We start from the raw sequence: 17,622 nt of genomic DNA on the forward strand, positions 1-17,622 counted from the left end.
GATTTTTTTAAGTGACTGGAGAAAAAAGAAAGGGAAAGCGATCTCAGAATGAATGTTTCTCCTGAAGCTGATGACGAAAAAAAAAATGCAACTGGTGATTGTTTCAGATCAAGTCGTTTCACGTCGCGCTCAGAAGAGAAGGGGGGGCTCCTTCCCCCTCTTCCCCCCTTTGCACCTCTTTCACAGCGACGCTTGATGGGGAGATAAAACTTGTCTTAAAGGCTGCCTTTCATGAGAAGCTTTCAGCACCGCGGACAGCTGCAGCTGCCTGCGTCTGTCCGCGCTCCTGAAAAGCTGACGCTCCGGATTCCGTGTGGCTGCTTGGTGTCGCTCGCCACTTTCAAACTGCGTCGGTGCGGGCTCTCTCACGCTCGCCTTTGGCCGCATCGCAGCTACAAAGCTCTAAACAGTTTAACCGGGAGTTTGTCGAAAAGGACGTAAACGACGGTTTGGTTTAAAAGTTTACAAATGTCATGTCGTCACCGCTCCACAGAAGGCTATCTTCAAACCAAACTCTTTTATCAATCTGTGCTTTAAAAAAAAAAAAAAAAACACCCGTGGACTGAATCACACTCAGGCAAACACCACGAAGCTTAGTTGGAATTTTTAACGCGGTTTCAACCAGCTCCGCCGTGGCTACAAAGATACACGCATGTATAATAGGAAAGGTTTTTTGCGGAGGGGGGCATGGCTGCTCCAATTTAGTTTGTGAATAATGTAGCAGGAGTGCGTTACGTAAATTCCAGATGAAGACGCGTCATTATATGTGACGGTGGTGATGGTGGTGCTGGGGAGTGTGTGTGTGTGTGTGTGTGTGTGTGTGGGGGGGGGGGGGGTGCTCTCTAATTAAAAACAAGAAGGCACCTTTCGTCAAACGTGTGCCTCAGTAACGCAGCTGCTGCGGCCATCAGCGAGCAGGAGACTCGAGTGATTCTGTGCGTGTAGACGACGCACAAACTAGCCTCATCATTATTACCCCCACCTCACCCCCTCCTCCCCCCGCTCCTTCTCTCATCCGCAGGTCGGTTCACGGACCTGCCCTCCAACATGACCGTCAAAGAGGGTCAAAACATAGAAATGGCGTGCGCGTTCCAAAGCGGAACCGCCTCCGTGTATTTGGAGATCCAGTGGTGGTTCGTGAAAGCGCCGGAGCCGAGTGACAGCGAGGAGGACATCGATGCTCAAGAGGTACAATGGAATCTCTCCCTCTCTCTCTCTACATCTCTCTCGGCGCGTGCCCTTTCCCTGTCAAGAGTTGTGCGAGGCTTGCTTGGAGCACACCCACTCATGAAGGAAATAAGGGCATCCAGTTTGTATCCCCTGCTATTCCGCACAAGCACCTTATGCTATCAAACCTCGTCCCTCTGTAGCCGACAGAACACTAAGTTTTTGGGTATTTGTTTTCTTTTCTGGAACTTTTTGTTAGCTTCATCCCCCCACCCCCAGCTGCTTCCCCGAAGCGGTTAAACATTTCTCATTTCCATAACTTTTCAATCCGTGGCTCTAAGTTCAGTTCGACTACTTGGGCTTCCAACTTTTCCCTGAAACAGTTTAAAAAAAGCCCTCCGCAATCCAAGCAGGACGCAGCCCCATCAAGAAGAAAAATAAGAGCATTAATCAAAGAAAAAAGTGGAGGGTGGGAAAGGGAAAAAATGAGCTCGTTCTGGATATTAATTACATGATAAATGAAGTAAATGAGCCCAACTATTCATGGATGGATAAAAAGTGGCTGAATCAATACAGCCAAAGCATATTCCTGCACGCTGCCTCATTTAACAGTGCATTGGAGGCTCTTTGGCATTTTGTTATGTATTGCTGCTGCATTACTGCTGGTTATGACAGCAAATAATGATCAGCTGCTTAGTGAATGAGAGTGTTTACTGCATTCAAATGAATGGAAATGACTTGCTTCCATGTTGTGTGGTGAGGAGCTGCGTTTCGTGATGTGCGAGGCCTGTTGTCATGACAGACATCAAACGGTGATCTGTACATTTCTATGACAAAGGGGAAGCGAGAGATGTGTGTGACGGGAGGTAGCTGGATATCCATGTGGCTTTAATTATTGTTCCATTGTTGCCCGGCTCTCACAGCAGCGTCGGCCAAGCTTTGATGTGGGTTTGATCCCACATGACTCTTGGATGTTGGGTTGAAGTGGCCTATTGATGCAGACATCACATTGTTACCCATATTTCTTATCAGGGATGGCTGTGTGACTGAAAGCTGCTGTGTGTGTGTGTGTGTTTGGCCTGCAGTGTTTCACTTTGAATGGCAGTGTGCGTGTGTGTGTGAGAGAGAAATAGTAATAGAGAACGAAGTCACTTGGTCTCCTGGAAATTTAGAGGAAATGAACACAATGTCTTAGAATGCAAATGTTTATGGAAATCCAAGCTGCATGCACGGAAAGTAAGACTCGGATGTTTGAAAGGATGATATGAAAAGACTTGAGAAGACAGACAGCAGCTCAGTGCTGAAATAGTGCAGAGGAAGGGTAGGTGGGCGGACACTTTATCTGCAACTCTTAACGACCCAGGTTTAATTCTTACCTGCACAATTATTCTACTGTGAGCTTTTATTTTTTTAATGCAAATATGCAGTTATTGCCTGTAGCTTTTATTGTGTGACAAGTTTTACAATAGTGGTAAAGGATGGGAAAAATAAAAGAAGCAAGGACATATACACAGAAACACTATATGAACTACACTTCTTGTTTTTTGAACTAAGTCCGTCTGTTTGTAAATGTAGACTGCATTTTGAGGTGCTGGATTATACAGACCTGTGTATAGGCACTGAATTTAAGCCTGGGACTGTAGTAGATTGTCACCATTGTAACAATTCAGTCTGTAAAATTTTCTTCCATCCTAAATGATCCACAATTGAGGGTATTGTTGCAAAGTGTAAGTGTTTCCGCAGTTTCACACGCAGTTCAGCCACAAAGTGTCAAAAGTGTCAGGCCATGTAACTTAGAAGTACGTATGTGTTCCAGGTAGGGAACAGGCATCCTAAATACATAGTTTAAAACATGTGCAGAATGTAACAAATGCACTGCTTCTTTGTGATTGTTTTACATGTTAATATATGAGACTGGGCTGGTTGTTGTTCCACCATGGTGCAGTGCTGTTTGAAAGTCATTTTCTATCATTGTAACATTGTGGAGCTTCCTGTAGGATCAGTGTTGGGTTCCTTCATAGAAAAAATGAATAATGCATTTTTTTAAACTTACATATTGGATAGGTAACTCATTACACTGCTAGTTACATTACTTTCATATTACTCTGCAACAGTCTGTCAAGTCGTAACATTATAACCCTCTTCATAAGAGTGACTCATATTTCAGTGTTTGAGCTTTTATGTTATATTTAAATGTGTGGTTTCAGTTAGCACATGCATCTCTTCCTAGATGCTCTATCATGTAAAACAACTAACATTATCAGTTTTTATAATACTTCAGCCATTGTAGAAATAAAAGAAAGACGAAATCAGATGACTTTGTGAGTGTGAAAGTAGGTGTGTTACCCAGAGGCAACACTGCAGAGGGATAGTATCGACTATTCCTACAAATATACATTCAGTGAATAAGTAGAAAGTGGATTCAGGCTGACATGTAGACACTGAAAAATGTAACACAAATCCACAAATTTATGTAATATTTCATAGTAAAACTCAGTTCTTCTGAAGCATTCCCAGGTCCACTCAAGTCAGTAAAGAAAGGAGTTTCTGCCTGCATCAGATCTAACGTTTGCCATATGCAGCAGGATTTGGTAATGGGTATTTTTTGTAAAGCACTAGAATTAACTTCTAACAAAATGCTAAATCAGGTCATTTGTGTACCCACATAAGCACAGTTTTCTCTATTTTTGCTGTTGTTGAAATATAAGTTAAACTTAAACATGTCAGCAGTATTAAACTCAGTGCCATCTATAACCAACACATTATTCAGTTCAATTCTATTTTATTTTAGTGCCAAAACCATAACAACAGTTACCTCAAGGTGCTATATATTGCACTTGTGTATACAGAAATTCTATATGCACAAGTTCTGTCTAAGTGGTGCATTGCTCCACCGATCGCCAGACCTCGTTTTTTTCAGCAGTGCTCACAATAGTGGCTTCTCTGCACTGCAGTATGAGTCCAAGAAACTGGACAGTTCGATTGAATGAGTGACTAGCAGCAGGATCTCCAACCGCTGCACCACGTCTGGTGGTGATTTTGAGGAGCTTTTTCACTGGACAGAGTGCACATGTGGCCTTAGCAGCTCTGAAACACCATCAAGGACAAACTGGTCTGGGATAAAGCAAGACGTGCGCCTCACACATGAAGGAAACACCTTTATTAGAATTCTGCAGTCTACTGAAGAGTCACTGGTGACCCATCTAAGGTCAGGGTTTGATTAATGCCCGCCTCTTTTTGATGCAATTTTCAGCCCATTATCACTCACAGTGTTTAGCACTTGATTTTAAATAGATAAATACCTTTTGTTTTATTAAAATTCATGTATCCATGTAGTATATGCCAAACCCAACCCTAATCACAGAATGGTCACTGTTGAGGTGGTTATTAAATAATGCATCAAAAGCACTGAACACCAAGGCGCCCTGGCAATATTTAGTCTTCTGGAGATACCTGTACCAAGGCCAGCCTGTGTCTGTTAATAGAACTCAAACAGCTGCCATTTTAAAAGGTAGTAGAGTGATGCACTCAGTGAAGAGACCACCTAGTACTACTAGGACTAAAGTGCATCATTTGTGTAACATCATATTTTGCAGAGTTGCAGGCTGAGAATTTTTAGAACACGTTCACAAACCGAGTGACTCCTCTTTATCAGGATGCTATTCATTGGCTCGTGTATATTTTTGATATGCGGTAAAAATATATATTTGTGCGTTGACTTTTTCTGATCTTTCCCTGACCCTGTGATGGGGACCTGGGGTCTTATTGTATTTCAAATTTTCCCAAGTGTCGCGGAAGCACAGAGCCCACAGTTGTTCATTTTGGCCTTGCAGTCGCTGAGCTGTGACAGAGTGCATCTGAGGCTGCTTTTTCAGGTGAAAATTTAAAGGAAAATAGCCCAGGGGTTATGATGGTTTATTATGGGGGAAATGGTTTATAAACTGCGAGCTCTGATTGCACTGAAGACTTGTTTGGAGTTTTACATGTTTTGAAACTGGTCTTTCGCTTGATTTCGTTGGTGGGAAAGTGGCAGTATGGAGAGATTATTTTAATATTTTAAATGGATTTGAAACATTTTTGACTCCATGAACAGAGTCTCAGACGATAAACATGTAGCAAAAAATGTACAATTGTGTCAACTGCACTTAGATCACTGCCGATAAAATAATGATCTGTCACAGGGCTTCTTCCTGCGCTTTCTCTGTTTGTTAAAGGACCAACATGTGGACTAAGAGTAGATGTAGGGGGCATGTGAATTTTTTGGTGAGATAATCCCTTCAGAAGATGATAACCACTTCTGCTTCCCCCCACTGTTTCCCATTAATATTAAATTGATGCTGCGTAATAATATTTTCGACTATTCATTTGGATCTTCTAAATAATTATTTCTGCATGAGGGCAAACTGTGTTGTAATATAGTCTATAACAATATCATCAAATCCAAAGAATAAAAAATCAATACATCTGATCATTTTTAAAGCTCTGCTTAAGGTTTGTTTAGATTCGTGTTTGACTAGGGCTTAGTAAAGACTATTACATACAGTTAACTGTTTGAAAAGCAAGGAACGATTGTGGTTTGGGTTAAAAGAGATCAGTGTTGAGTGTCAGATGAAAACAGGAGGAAATGGTGCATTTGATGGGGACTATTTTCAGCATTAATCCGCATTTGCTGCTCCAATGGTTATTTCTGACAGAGACTTCTCAGTTAGAACATTTATCTACTTGCAGGTTTTTAGCACCGTGATTAAGATAAGAAAAAATAAACTATGCTCAATTTGTTGCCGTTTTCACTTATCAGCTTTTGGAATAACAAAAAAATAATATTCATGAAGCGTCTGTGCTCATTGCTTTTCCAAAATTCCCCGAGCCTACCTTGGACACAGATTAGAGTAAAAGAAAGGAAAACAAACATGTCAATAGAGAGAGCTGTTTGGCTTCAGCTTCCACAACAAGTGCTAAATGATTCTCCTCTCAGATTATAAATGACGAGCTGCCAGTTCATAATTATGCACAAACACAGACAGACAGAAACAAAATATTCACACCTCCATGACAAAGAGGAGTCGTGCCGCTGACGGGATTCGCTACACTTGTGATTTTGTTGATTCAAGTCAGAGAGTAAAGACACACAGAGAGGAGGAGAGCGATCGCAGAGCATGAGTGGGAGCTAAACATTTGCTGTTACGGAACAGGAGCAGATTGCTGTGGAAACACGGGGTCATCAGTCTCTACGACACTTTGGCTGCCGTTCTCTAACAGAGGCTGTCTCGCCTGTCAATTCATCTATAATTATGCAGCATTGTTTTCAGAATGTTGGGTTATAATCCAAAAGGACTAAAGTGTACCTCTAAAAGAATATAATATGCTGCACATTTATATGAATGGATATGTGGATGCAAGCTTTTAAGCTAAGAGCAGAGGAAAGTAGTTTACTGGTGGTCTTGTGAAGCACTTCTGCCATTTAAAAAGACCAAAGTGCCGCACCAGTGAATTTTTTATTTCAATTTCCAATGCAGGGTACATTTTCCAAATCAGCTCTCCAAGATGGCCATAATGAGCTGGAGAGGACTGGCGTGAGAGTTGTGGTGCATCATGCAGATTTTTCTTCATAGTTCCATTACTCTGCTTTTCATGAATCCAGTTGAACTAACTTCCACAACTGCTTTATTTTTAGTCTCTGAGGCTGTTCTTGAGTTCCCACCAGTTAGCCTCATTAAGACATTAAAACCACATCGCTTTGTTCTACAGGTGCCCTTAGAGTGTCCCTGACCTGGAGGATAAAGGAACCCTGTTCCACTGTGTTTGACAGTGTTGAAAGATTAAAACATTTTAGGAAGAAGTCACTGTGGCGTGAAAACATGCACTATATGGACAAAAGTACTGGACCTTGTTTCTCATCCATTTTTAATCCATTATCACTGGGACCACTTTAGAGTTTTTTGCTCTTCACTGGGATTTCCACATCTGCTGTCTTCTGTTTTTTATTAATTATCAATACGTCTGGTTGGCTGGCCATTTATTACTGTGTAATCATACATTGCCATTAAACCTATTTGTGTTTTACGTATGTAGACCCTACAGTAATAGGGAGAAGCCCCCAACAATCACACGACCCTGTTTGAGCAAGCACTTGGTGACAGTGAGAAGGAAGCCTTTAAGCAGGAAGAAACCTCCACACTCAGAGAGAGGCAGCCATGTACCACGATGTGAGCAAAGACAGGACTAAAAATCCTGTCGTTGCTCACATCGTGGTACATGTCAAAGGTAGCCAGAAATTAATAATACCTAATGATTAAATGCAGAGTGGTGTGCAACCACACAGGGTTAGAAACAATAGAAGCTCCCCCCAGCAGCCTAACAAAAGGGGGATTCAGGATCACCTGATCCAGCCCTAACTATAAGCATAATCATGAAAGTAGAGATAGTCCTCTGAATCCAAACTGGGAGCTCGTTCCACAGAAGAGGGGCCATGTACGCTATCGGCTCTGCCTAAGACCGAAGCGCTTTATTGAAATACTATGAATACTATAAATTTGATATATTTGAAATATGTTGTCTTTGTTGTCCCCGTCAGGACTCTTGCTGCAGCATTTTGGATCAACTGAAGGTTTTTAGGGAGTTTTTAGGACATCCTGATAGAAGTAATAAATGCATCAAAATCACTCAGAGACAGGATGCTTCTAATTTTTTAAGGTATTGAGGCAATGTAAGAAAAAACTCCTGCGTGTTGGTTTAGTGTGTGCACTGGAGCACAAAAACGACTCTCCTGTGACGAGTCCTTTTCATCACAATTTTTTTTACATCTTATTGACTTTGGCGAGATAGATCCGCTTCATTTGGTTCATTAAACTAAATGACCAATATTGCTGTGTGATACGCAAATGTTGGTATCAACACAGACTAACTAAAACAGTTTAGTTAACAGTTAAGGACATGGATACTGTGGGTTTTTTTAGAGACATGGAATGTAAATGTGCCTCCCTTTAACTGACTGTTGGTCAGCTTCTGTTGTTTAAATGTACTTTGGGCTATAAAGAATTAACATGACGATATTTTTCATAAAAAAAGTATATAACACAGTTCAGTGGGATGCAGTGGGGTTAAGTTAACTGGTGATTCTCTGCGTCAGGGTATACACACTCTAAGACAGCTGGGATAGGCTCCAACCCCCCAATACTAATTGCATTAGTATCGTTTAAATACCAGTGTTGATGTCGATACTATCGATATTTGGATCAATCTGCCCACCTCTAATGACCAAAATGTAGCATCATTGCATCAGTTCAACCTCTTGATATTTGAGAGGTTGTTAGTAATATGCTTATGGTTGTGGCTAGGTTTTTTTATATATATATATCCACCACTTTATGTTGATTTTTAACCCATCTGCCAATCTTAGAACAATCCTGTCATGGTCCTGAGTCTGTTGACTCTGTGTTTTTGTTTTGATTAAGACTGTTGTGTGTTTTGGATTAATTCTTGCTAAGATTTGCTTGTTCTTAGGTTTTGGTTTCTGTTTAGTGTCTAGTCTGTGTCTCTGTGCCTGCCCTGCTCCCACGTCTCCTGTCTAAGTTATCCCTTTCCTTGTGCTCTCTCTATACTGTGTCAGTATTGCGATCTCAGTCTGTATCTGTAAGTTCAGTTGGTGTGCTTCCTGTTTTACTAAGGTTCGTGTCGGTATTCTGCGTTGCTTCCCTTGTCTCGTCCTGCCCAATTAGTCCCAGCCATGTTTCCTTTCTGTCTCCCATTTCCTGATTACCCCGCTGTGTATTTCAGTCCTCTGTCATCCCCTGCTTGTTGTCGTGTCGTACCCTCTCCATGCTGTGTCTTGACCTCCGTGTTATGGTAGTTTTCTAGTTCTCCGTTCACAGCTTAGCTTTCTAGTTTCTCCAGTTTCCTTGCTAAAGCTTAGTGTTTTGTATTCATGAAGAGTTCTTCTAAAAGCTGCATTTAACTTTCCTTCTCCGAGTCCTGCATTGGGTCCCATCTCCTGCCTGCCAAACACACCTGGACAAGATCTGTAAGACTCAAAAGCTTGTTTAGCGTTTTTTAAATTACACCTAGCATTTTGATGAAAGTGGATATTTCAATTAATATTTAATACCTAAATATAATTCATACCATTATAAAACATTCCAACAAATGTGAATAAGCGTGCAGGCTTTGTTTTCAGATTTCTGACTTCAGCCAGTCATTGCTCACAAAGGATTTGAATTAAACTGCTGAAAACAATATTTGTATTTCTAATTATTTTGGTTTGAGAATTACTTTTGAGCCTCTGGAAATGGAAGCACTATGTATAAATGGTTAATGCAATATTTTGTTAAACCCCTTAAATTAAAGCTGAAGGTCTACACTTAAATGACATTTTGATTGCTTCATTTCAAGTCCATTGTGAAGGCGCAAATTTAGAATATTGGATCTTTGTCTGAATACTGGCTGGAAAGGCTGCTGCTTTGACCTTCCTCATAGATGTACAAAGCCTACCTGAAGGTTATGTCACGCATGACGGACAGGGCCTCATTTCCATGCATTTGAATGTTAAAAAATACATTAACGATTTTATTTAGTTTTAAACTCTAAATCCCTCTTATTCTGAAGAGGTGGATATAAATCTTTTCAGGCTTTGATCTCTTCTTTTTATCCAGCTAATCCGCCCACTGTTGTTTGCCATAAGATCAATTTATTGAGTAAATCTTTACCACCCCGTCCACTGGTAATTCTATTTGGTGTGGGATTATGTTTGGATAAAAGTGAGGGAATGGGAGAAAAGCTGAGTTTTATCTGTGGAGGTAACTGTTCCGATCATTTCAGCCACTGCTCTGTGAGCTCTCGGTTATGTATTATTCCCACAGACGTTGGGAATAAATACATAAAAATAAAAGCAGCTTAAAATCAATGTAATTCTGTGTGTGTGTGGGGGGGGACAAACATCTTTGTATATCTGGAATATCATAAAGGCCACACCTTGACAGTATGAATTTCTAAGCTGAAGTAAAGGTTTAGAGAAAAAATCGGAGATGATGCTGGAGACCTGGCGCAGATGTGTGCTGTTTAAAAATGTATACTGCATTTCATTACTCAAATACTGCCTGGAGTGCATGAATGGTGAGACTGCTGCTGGATTCAAACCTAGATCTCCATGAAACACATCACAGCACTGGCATGTCTTTCTAAAAGCGAGATGGTTTTTTTTTTTAAGAAAAAAAAAGGAGGTGGACATGATACGAGGTCACCCTCAGCCGCCAGAGAAAATAGAGATCAGCTGAAGCCTGGGGTAAGAATACAAACGACCATTATATAAAGCATCCACCTGCGCACTTTGACCAAATAACACTCAAACCACTGCGAGCTTTACCTCTCTTAACAAGTGAGTTTATAAATCCACTGGGTGTAACAGCAAGGAAGCATAAAATCCATTGGCAGCCATGCTCTTTGAGTGACCTTACTGTCTGCCTCCCTGCCTCTCCATCATAGTCTGACTGCAGCTTATGCAGCCTCCTCCTCCACTCAAGCTGAGATAACTGCACCCGGAGTCAATACCATGCACCAGGTATAGTCTGCTGACTGCTCTCCTCAGCCATTCTGGCCCCTGCCATTCCCGCACACGCCTGTAATGATCTGCAGTGGTTTGTAAACAGCGAACATGAGTTCTCCACAGGAGCCTGTTGTGTATGTGTGAGCATGCACGAACACATGAAAGAGCTCGCTGCTTTGTTATTCCACCTGTGGACTGTCAAGCGATCCACTGACAGGCTCAGCTGCAGCGGCGGAAGAAAACCAGGCTTTTGAAATCACTGGAATTCACTGCAGAAACGACCGAGGGCTGTTTCCAGTATTGGTAAGGGGGTGGCAGGAGGTTGTTTAAGGTGGGGTGAGTGTCTGTGTGTGTGTGTCTGTCTGTCTGTGTGTGTCTATTTGTGTACCGGTTTTTCCTACCTTTGTGGGGACCAAAATTTGAAATTTACTATACTTGTGTGGGTCAACAGCCCATGGTCAGGTTTGGGGGGGAGGGAAACTGCATCAAAGCTCCTATGGATGGTACAGTATGAGCCGGCACTTGGTGACAGTGGGAATGAAGAACACCCAAGAAGTTTATGTTCTGCTTTATTTATGGTGAGTGAGTTTCTAACATATTTTTAGTCTCTTACTTGCCCAAATTTATGGATGCAGCTTGCTAAGCAAGCTAGTGTTAGCTAATGGCTTGTTTTATTGTAGGGTCTACCTTATATATACAAAGCACCTTGAGGTGACTGCTGTTGTGATTTGGTGCTATATAAATAAAATTTAATTGACTTAATTGGTGTGTAAACGTCTTCCCATTTCTGTGTCCAGAAAAACTAACATGGTGTGAGCAAGAATGCTAATACTAAGGCTTCAAGATGTAAAGTCCAAAACCATTGGGCAAGTTTATAGTTTAAAGCATCAAATGTGAGGTAAGAGAGCCAACAAAATGAGATGGCAAATAAATGTATTTCATTTTAGAATGATGTTAAATGGTAAACCAAATCACTGAGACCTATATAAAGCATGAGAGTGTATTTGTTTGCATCTATAATTACCACAAAAGCCCCCTGAGCCACGGTCACCATTGGGGCGACTGTGGCTCAGGGGTTTGGGAACCGTATCTGTAACCGGAAGGTCGCCGGTTCGATCCCCTGGCTCTCTGTCCTGGTCGTTGTGTCCTTGGGCAAGACACTTTACCCTACTTGCCTACTGGTGTTGGCCAGAGGGGCCGATGGCGCGAAATGGCAGCCTTGCTTCTCTCAGTCTGCCCCAGGGCAGCTGTGGCTACAACCGTAGCTTGCCTCCACCAGGGTATAAGTGCGAGTGAATGAATAGTGGCATTGTAAAGCGCTTTGGGTGCCTTGAAAAGCGCTATATAAATCCAATCCATTATTATTATTAAATTCAAGTGACTTAATACAATTGACATGTTTTCTTCAACTTTATCTTTGTTACTGTCAGGCCAATTTTAAGCATTTCTGCTTAGATATTATGAAATGAAAATTATGAAATGAAATAATGTGATTTCTCAAAAAAGACATAAATCATATACGATTTGTTTCATCATCTTGAACATCAGCTTTACTAAACAGAAACATCTGAACATTTAACTGAAATGACAGGTGTCCTTCCTTCTTGGAGTCACAATTCATTTTCTTGAGTTTTTTTATAAAACTGAAAGGATGAAAAAAATAAGATCTGAAATGAGAGATTGATCCAAAATAGTCCTTTAGGGTCTGAAGCTCAGGTGTATCTGTTTGACTGACAGCTGACAAGGGCATGGAGAGACAGTGTGAAGGATGCTACACTGAGAAATTCCACCAGCAAGGTAAGCAGCAGGGCTGAAGGATAACTGACAACTGGTTTAAGCTGCAAATAAAGATTGTTACAACAGAGCAGGTAATTAGCCATGGTAACATATTTGCTAATGTGGTATTTTTGCCAAGTCCCCTGAGAACTTGTTGTTAAAACTCTGTGACTGTTGTTCAGATTTGTGCTGATATCTGAAGGCAAGCGTGTCTGTCAGTCTTCCTACAACAGAACATGAATGAGTCCAGTTCTTCACGTACTGTGTCCTGCTCAGTTTATGCACACAGAGCTCTTGGTTCCAGGGCTTATTATATTTGCTTACGGTATTTAAAAGTGAATTAATAATTTTTTCCCCAAAATACTGTGTGAGCTTTAATCCTGGTGTTTTTATGCAAATGTATTTGAAGCTCTATAAGCCTGTTCTGCAGGTGTGCTTTCAAATATGCACAAATCTGGTTTAAATGGTTGTTACCATCTATGTGTAACACACAAAAACCAAGTTAATTTGGAGGAATTCAATAATACATTAAAAACTGTTTAGTCAGAATTTGTGTGTATTGATCAAGTCCTTTATGTGAGTGTATGAAAGCATGTCCATGTGAGTGTGGGAGTACTTTTTATACTGTGTTGCTATGGTGAGACTATACGTAATGATAATGGTTTCTTTCATGTTTACTCATCTCCGGTCAGCGCATGTATAGACCTGGATATGTTTTTTGGTACTGCTGTGAACTGGTTAATATATTTGTAGCATTATTCCAAACTTCAATATTTCTAAGCTGTTTTTATAATATCTGTTTTTATGAATTCTGATGTAAAGGGTACAGACAGTGGACTTGAGTTAGCACACACTGAGTACACGGATGTACATGTAAGTCAGGGGGGCTCAGCTCCCAATCATAATGTCATGCATCCAGTGACTTGTAATTAATATTAATGGAATATGCTGTTTGCAGATGTAATCAACGCTTCTCACATTTGCAATCCTCAATACAATTGGATAAAAATGACAAGGATACATTTAAAAGCAACCTAATTAATTGCATGACCTGTTGTAGTGTCTAAGAATATTTCAGAGTGAATAATCATAGATTTCAATCTAGTCCACCTGTTTTAGGGTGGAGCCTTTAGTTATCAAACCCGAGGCAAAGTGTCAGACATTAATCACAACAACGCCAAATCACAACAACATTCGCCTCAAGGTGCTTTATATTGTAAGGTAGATCGTACACAGTGTTGGGAAGGTTACTTTTAAAATGTATTCCATTACAGAATACAGAATACATGCCCCAAAATGTATTCTGTAACGTATTCCGTTACGCTACTCAATGACAGTAACGTATTCTGAATACTTTGGATTACTTAATATATTATCATGCTTTTTACAACAACGTGAATGTACTATTGCTGTGTGATTTATTAGTATTACTGAAGGTCCGCGACTCCGAACTGTAGTAAAGGGACCTCTGACTAATACGGCGGGGTCCCTGTTGTCTTGTAGCCGAAAAATAGCTTTACTTTGTTGTGTGGGTCAACTTTTCTTACGAGAGACAGAGAGAGGCGTTGAAAGGCTGCTCCAACGGAACTTATTGTTTCAGAGGAAAACACGGACACGGTGTACAGTCGAGTCTTAATAGCTTACTTACAACTGGGCTCGTCAGGCACTCTTCTTGGCTGAAGTGGTTATTATTATATTTACATGCTTCCAGCTCCCGTTTTTCCTCGATGACAACTCGTACCTTTCCACTCCCCTTTTTCTCCCTCCTCGCGCTCACAGACCCATAACGTGTATGGCAGTCCATTCTCCCTGCAGCACGGACTACACTGCCCATGATGCTACATTCTTTAGAGCTATGCTTGTAGCATTCTGCCTGTTAGCTTAGCACAACAACAACAACAACAACAACGAAAAGGCGCTCTCTCACCCAGGAAACACACAGTCGCAGAGAGAGAGAGAGCGTCGCCCTGTAACCATGGCAACCGTAACGCTGCTGCCTGGAACAACAGAACGTAGCTGTCAAACAAAACCCAAACAGTCCTGACCCGCGACAAAATGAAACAGGAAAGTACCGCAGTGTAATCCATTTATTTCAACAAAGTAACTGTATTCTGAATACCACCTTTTTAAACGGTAACTGTAACGGAATACAGTTACTCATATTTTGTATTTTAAATATGTAACAGCGGTACATGTATTCCGTTACTCCCCAACACTGATCGTACAATAATACATACAGAGAAAAACCCAACAATCATATGACCCCCTAGGAGCAAGCACTTTGGCCACTCCCTTTTAACAGGAAGAAACCTCCGGCAGAACCAGGCTCTGGGAGGGGCTGTGATTGGTTGGGGTGAGAGAAGGAAGACAGGATAAAAGACATGCTGTGGAAGAGAGACAGAGATTAATAACAGATATGATTCAATGCAGAGAGGTCTGTTAACACATAGTGAGTGAGAAAGGTGACTGGAAAGGAAAAACTCAATGCATCATGGGAATCCCCCGGCAGCCTACGTCTATTGTAGCATAACTAAGGGAGGATTCAGGGTCACCTGGTCCAGCCCTAACTATATGCTTTAGCAAAAAGGAAAGTTTGAAGCCTAATCTTGAAAGTAGAGATAGTGTCTGTCTCCTGAATCCAAACTGGAAGCTGGTTCCACAGAAGAGGGGCCTGAAAACTGAAGGCTCTGCCTCCCATTCTACTTTTAAATACTCTAGGAACAACAAGTAGGCCTGCAGAGCGAGAGCGAAGTGCTCTAATAGGGTGATATGGTACTACAAGGTCATTAAGATAAGATGGGGCCTGATTATTTAAGACCTTGTATGTGAGGAGCAGGATTTTGAATTCAATTCTGGATTTAACAGGAAGCCAATGAAGGGAAGCCAAAACAGGAGAAATCTGCTCTCTCTTTCTAGTACCTGTCAGGACTCTTGCTGCAGCATTTTGGATTAGCTGAAGGCTTTTCAGCGAGTTTTTTGGACATCCTGATAATAATGAATTACAGTCGTCCAGCCTGGAAGTAATAAATGCATGAACTAGTTTTTCAGCGTCACTCTGAGACAGGATATTTCTTTGTTATTTCTTTGTTTCGCAAATGGAAGAAAGCAGTCTTACATATTTGTTTAATATGTGCATTGAAGGACATATCCTGGTCAAAAATGACTCCAAGGTTCCTCACAGCGTTACTGGAGGCCAAGGTAATGCCATCCAGAGTAAGAATCTGGTTAGATACCATATTTCTAAGATTTTCAGGGCCGAATACAATAACCTCAGTTTAATCTGAATTAAGAAGCAGAAAGTTAGCGGCCATCCAGGTCTTTATGTCTTTAAGACATTCCTGCAGTTTAACTCATTGGTGTGTGTTATCTGGCTTCATAGACAGATAGAGCTGGGTGTCATCTGCATAGCAGTGAAAATGTATGCTATGTCTTCTAATGATGCTGCCTAAGGGAAGCATGTATGATGTAAACAGAATTGGTCCTAGCACTGAACCCTGTGGAACTCCATAATTGACCTCAGTGTGTGAAGAGGACTCTCCATTTACATGAACAAATTGGAGTCTATTAGTTAGATATGATACAAACCACTGCAGTGCAGTACCTGTAATACCTACAGCATGTTCTAATCGTTCTCCATAGACCTGTAAATGAAGCAAACTGGTAAGGGATTTGTTTTATATTAAAGTTTTCGAATTCATACCAACCCTCCCTTTATTATGCAGACTCAGCACAGAGCATCATGTCAACCAGTTTCTTGACTGCAGAATAGATTTTTTAGTCTGTCACATGAAGGTAGTGACAGCCATCCTGTTTAGAGTGGTATGAACCCTGTACAGTGCTGCCATTTCATATTAATATGCTCTATTTCGTCCGCTGGCATTATTTAAGTTTGCTACTGGAAAGCATACAAAGCATCCATGAACTACATAAAAAATAACTTTTGTTTTTCCAGCTAACTTCACTATCTTTACTACTTGTACAATCTCTCTATTTCTCCATCTCTCTCCATCCTCCTCACTCAACTAGACACTAGAAAATGACTAAAGTATAATTTTATAATAATTATTATAACAGCAAGTGGGGGATCCACAATTGACAACAGGACAACAATGTCTAATTATGTGAAATCATCATCAATCAATGTGGATAAAACAGAAGCTACAGTTTTATCATTTTTGATAAATGTAAATGTTACAGTGAATAAAAGGAATAAACTGATCCATGCCAGTTTATTGCAATATTCCAACTGAATACAGGCGCTGCTGGACATAGACAGGTAACATCATTTTGACTTCCTGTCACCTGGATCTGGAGCTGGACGGCAAACAAAAACTGAAGCCAAGTTTGATCAGAATAGGAATAGAAATTTTTAACAAACTAAAATAATGGTAAATGGCCTGCATTTGTATAGCGCTTTTCTAGTCCATAGGACCCCAAAGCGCTTTACACTACATTCAGTCATTCACACACACATTCACACACTGGCGATAGCAAGCTACATTGTAGCCACAGCTGCCCTGGGGCGCACTGACAGAGGCGAGGCTGCCGGACACAGGTGCCACCGGGCCCTCTGAACACCACCAGTAGGCAAACACGGGGTTAGTATCTTGCCCAAGGATATTTGGCATGCAGCCAGGATGCAGCCTGGGATCGAACCACCGACCTTCTGATTAGTGGCTGACCTGCTCTGCCACCTGAGCTACAGCCACCCCATAATAAAGTACAACAGCTGCTTGGCTGACAACTCATGATGTATTTAGAGAACAACTAAAAGTAAGCAGACACTTTATAAGTCACAGCAATATCCCCGCATTATCGAAACAGTTTGAAACTCAGAACTTTTACTGTATTTCAGTTAAAACGTGTTTTTAATCTGCATCAAAGATGTTTGTCATAAAATTATTTCTGAGTCTTCTTTCCGCCGCCGCAGCAGGAGTCTATTATTGATGACAAGCCACGCCTCTGTGTGAGCACGCGACATCAACAAGACATAAAACCTGTTTTCATCCTGTACTGTCGCCAATAGAAAGGTTAGGAAAAAATAACATTTGAAGATAATTCCACGAAATAATGCTACAATTATTAATACTATTAATAGCTATTTTTAGGCGTGCTCTGATAAAATTTGAAGGCTCTTGAGC

General features: G+C 41.0%; 1 protein-coding gene across 2 annotated transcripts in view; it reads left to right on the forward strand.

Annotated features, from left to right (window-relative positions):
* The window catches only part of vstm2a (V-set and transmembrane domain containing 2A), a 114,154-nt gene that overhangs the window by 695 nt on the left and 95,837 nt on the right, over window positions 1-17,622 (forward strand). For both annotated transcript variants that reach the window (XM_086305386.1, XM_086305387.1), the window contains exon 2: window positions 1,022-1,188. In XM_086305386.1, the coding sequence (XP_086161512.1) occupies window positions 1,022-1,188 (167 nt within the window). The remainder of the gene's footprint in view (window positions 1-1,021; window positions 1,189-17,622) is intronic.

This window comes from Aulonocara sp. 'chitande type north' Nkhata Bay, linkage group LG9, assembly GCF_057382095.1.
Source record: "Aulonocara sp. 'chitande type north' Nkhata Bay isolate Kocher_YH1m ecotype deep benthic linkage group LG9, A_spYH_male_GT1.1, whole genome shotgun sequence".
Classification (NCBI taxonomy): Eukaryota; Metazoa; Chordata; class Actinopteri; order Cichliformes; family Cichlidae; genus Aulonocara; species Aulonocara sp. 'chitande type north' Nkhata Bay.